This window comes from Orycteropus afer, unplaced genomic scaffold, assembly GCF_000298275.1.
Source record: "Orycteropus afer afer isolate SDZICR_OR568_19922 unplaced genomic scaffold, OryAfe1.0 scaffold02035, whole genome shotgun sequence".
NCBI classification, from domain to species: Eukaryota; Metazoa; Chordata; class Mammalia; order Tubulidentata; family Orycteropodidae; genus Orycteropus; species Orycteropus afer.
In genome coordinates, this window is record NW_006923622.1 from 21,925 (window position 1) to 23,448 (window position 1,524).

Sequence of the window (1,524 nt, forward strand, 5' to 3'; positions counted from 1 at the left end):
TATTTAAGTGTGCAGTACGCACTTGAATGTAAGGAAAATTAAAATCCTCAAAACTGGCCAATGAAAAACATCATGTTAAATTGTGAAGACATTGAAGTTGTCAAAGATTTTATTCTACTTGGATCAACAATCAGCACCCATGGAGGCAAGTCAGGAAATCAAAGGACATTGTGCATTGGAAAAATCTGATGCAAAAGACCTCTTTAAAGTTTTAAAAAGCAAAAATGTCACTTTAATGACTAAGGTGTGCCTGTCCTAAACCATAATCTTTTCAGTCACCCCATATGCATGCAGAAACTGGACAATGAAAAAGGAAGAAAGAAGAAGAATTGATGCATTCAATTTTGATGTAGCAAATAATATTGCATAAATCTTGGAATAACTGAGAAACAAACAAGTCATTCTTAGAAGAAATACAACTAGAATGCACCTTAGGAGTGAGGATGGTGAGACTTCAGCTTGCTTACTTTAGACACATCATCAGGAAGGACCAATTGATAGAAAAGGACATCATATGTGGTAGAGAGTCAATGAAAACGAGTGAAACTCTCTGTGAGATGGATTGATGCAGTTGCTACAACAGTGGACTCAAACATGCCTGCTGTTGTTGTACGTAAGGTCACCATTAGTTGAGGCCGACTCCATGGCAACTGACACCAACATTCTGCAGACCTACAGAACCAGAAACTCTGGGAATGGAGCCCAGCACTCTGGGTTTTAACAAATCATCCTAGTGATTCTGGTGCCTTTTAAAAGTTTGAGAACCACTCTTGTTTCTAATTTGGTAGGTCTGGGTGGAGGCCTCAGAATTTAAATTTCTAATAAGTTCCTGGGTGATACTGTTGCTCTTAAATGCACCATACTTTGAGAACTGTTATGAAAGAAGCTTCATCTTTCTCATCCTCCCTATAAGCATCATTCCATTCACTGGCCCTTCCTCTAATGTGTTTTCTTGGCTAATGACCAAGAGATTGGATCTGAGTCCTGGAACAGCTGTGACATTTTTGTTACCTGTCTGTCTCTCTTGCACTCTCATTTTTATTCCTCCATAAACAGGACTCTCCATTTCTAAGCCCAACATGATCTTCTTACTGGAGCAAGGGAAGGGACCTTGGATGTTGGAGAGAGAGATGTCAGATGGTCATTGTACAGGTGAGTGATGGAGAACTGGGAAGGGAGGGTTGTTGGAAGGTGCTAGACCAGGTAGTCATGCAGAGGTAGCCCTAGGCTTCAGGAGGCTACCTTGGGCTAAGAGAAGGAAATGAAATCTCTTTAGCATGAGCTTTCTCAAAACTTTATACCCTTGGGTTTTGTCTTCCTATTTTTATCAATTTATATTATCTAGAATTCTAACTATACCCTGAATTTCAGTCCATCCCAACTCTTCTTTTCCCTTTATGGTCAGAACTTTATGCATTTATAGATTTCTTTTTAGAGGTTGAATTTTCATCAGTTGTTATCAGAATTATGCATACACTTTGTGCAATGATGCTGTCCTTGCTAACTGAACTATTGAAGAGAAAA

At 39.1% G+C, this 1,524-nt stretch overlaps 1 protein-coding gene across 1 annotated transcript in view; it reads left to right on the plus strand.

The window, feature by feature from the left end:
• Positions 1 to 1,524, plus strand: part of ZNF527 (zinc finger protein 527) — a 25,658-nt gene that overhangs the window by 14,913 nt on the left and 9,221 nt on the right. Inside the window, exon 3 of the mRNA XM_007959203.1 lies at positions 1,057 to 1,152. Coding sequence (XP_007957394.1) covers positions 1,057 to 1,152 — 96 coding nt within the window. The remainder of the gene's footprint in view (positions 1 to 1,056; positions 1,153 to 1,524) is intronic.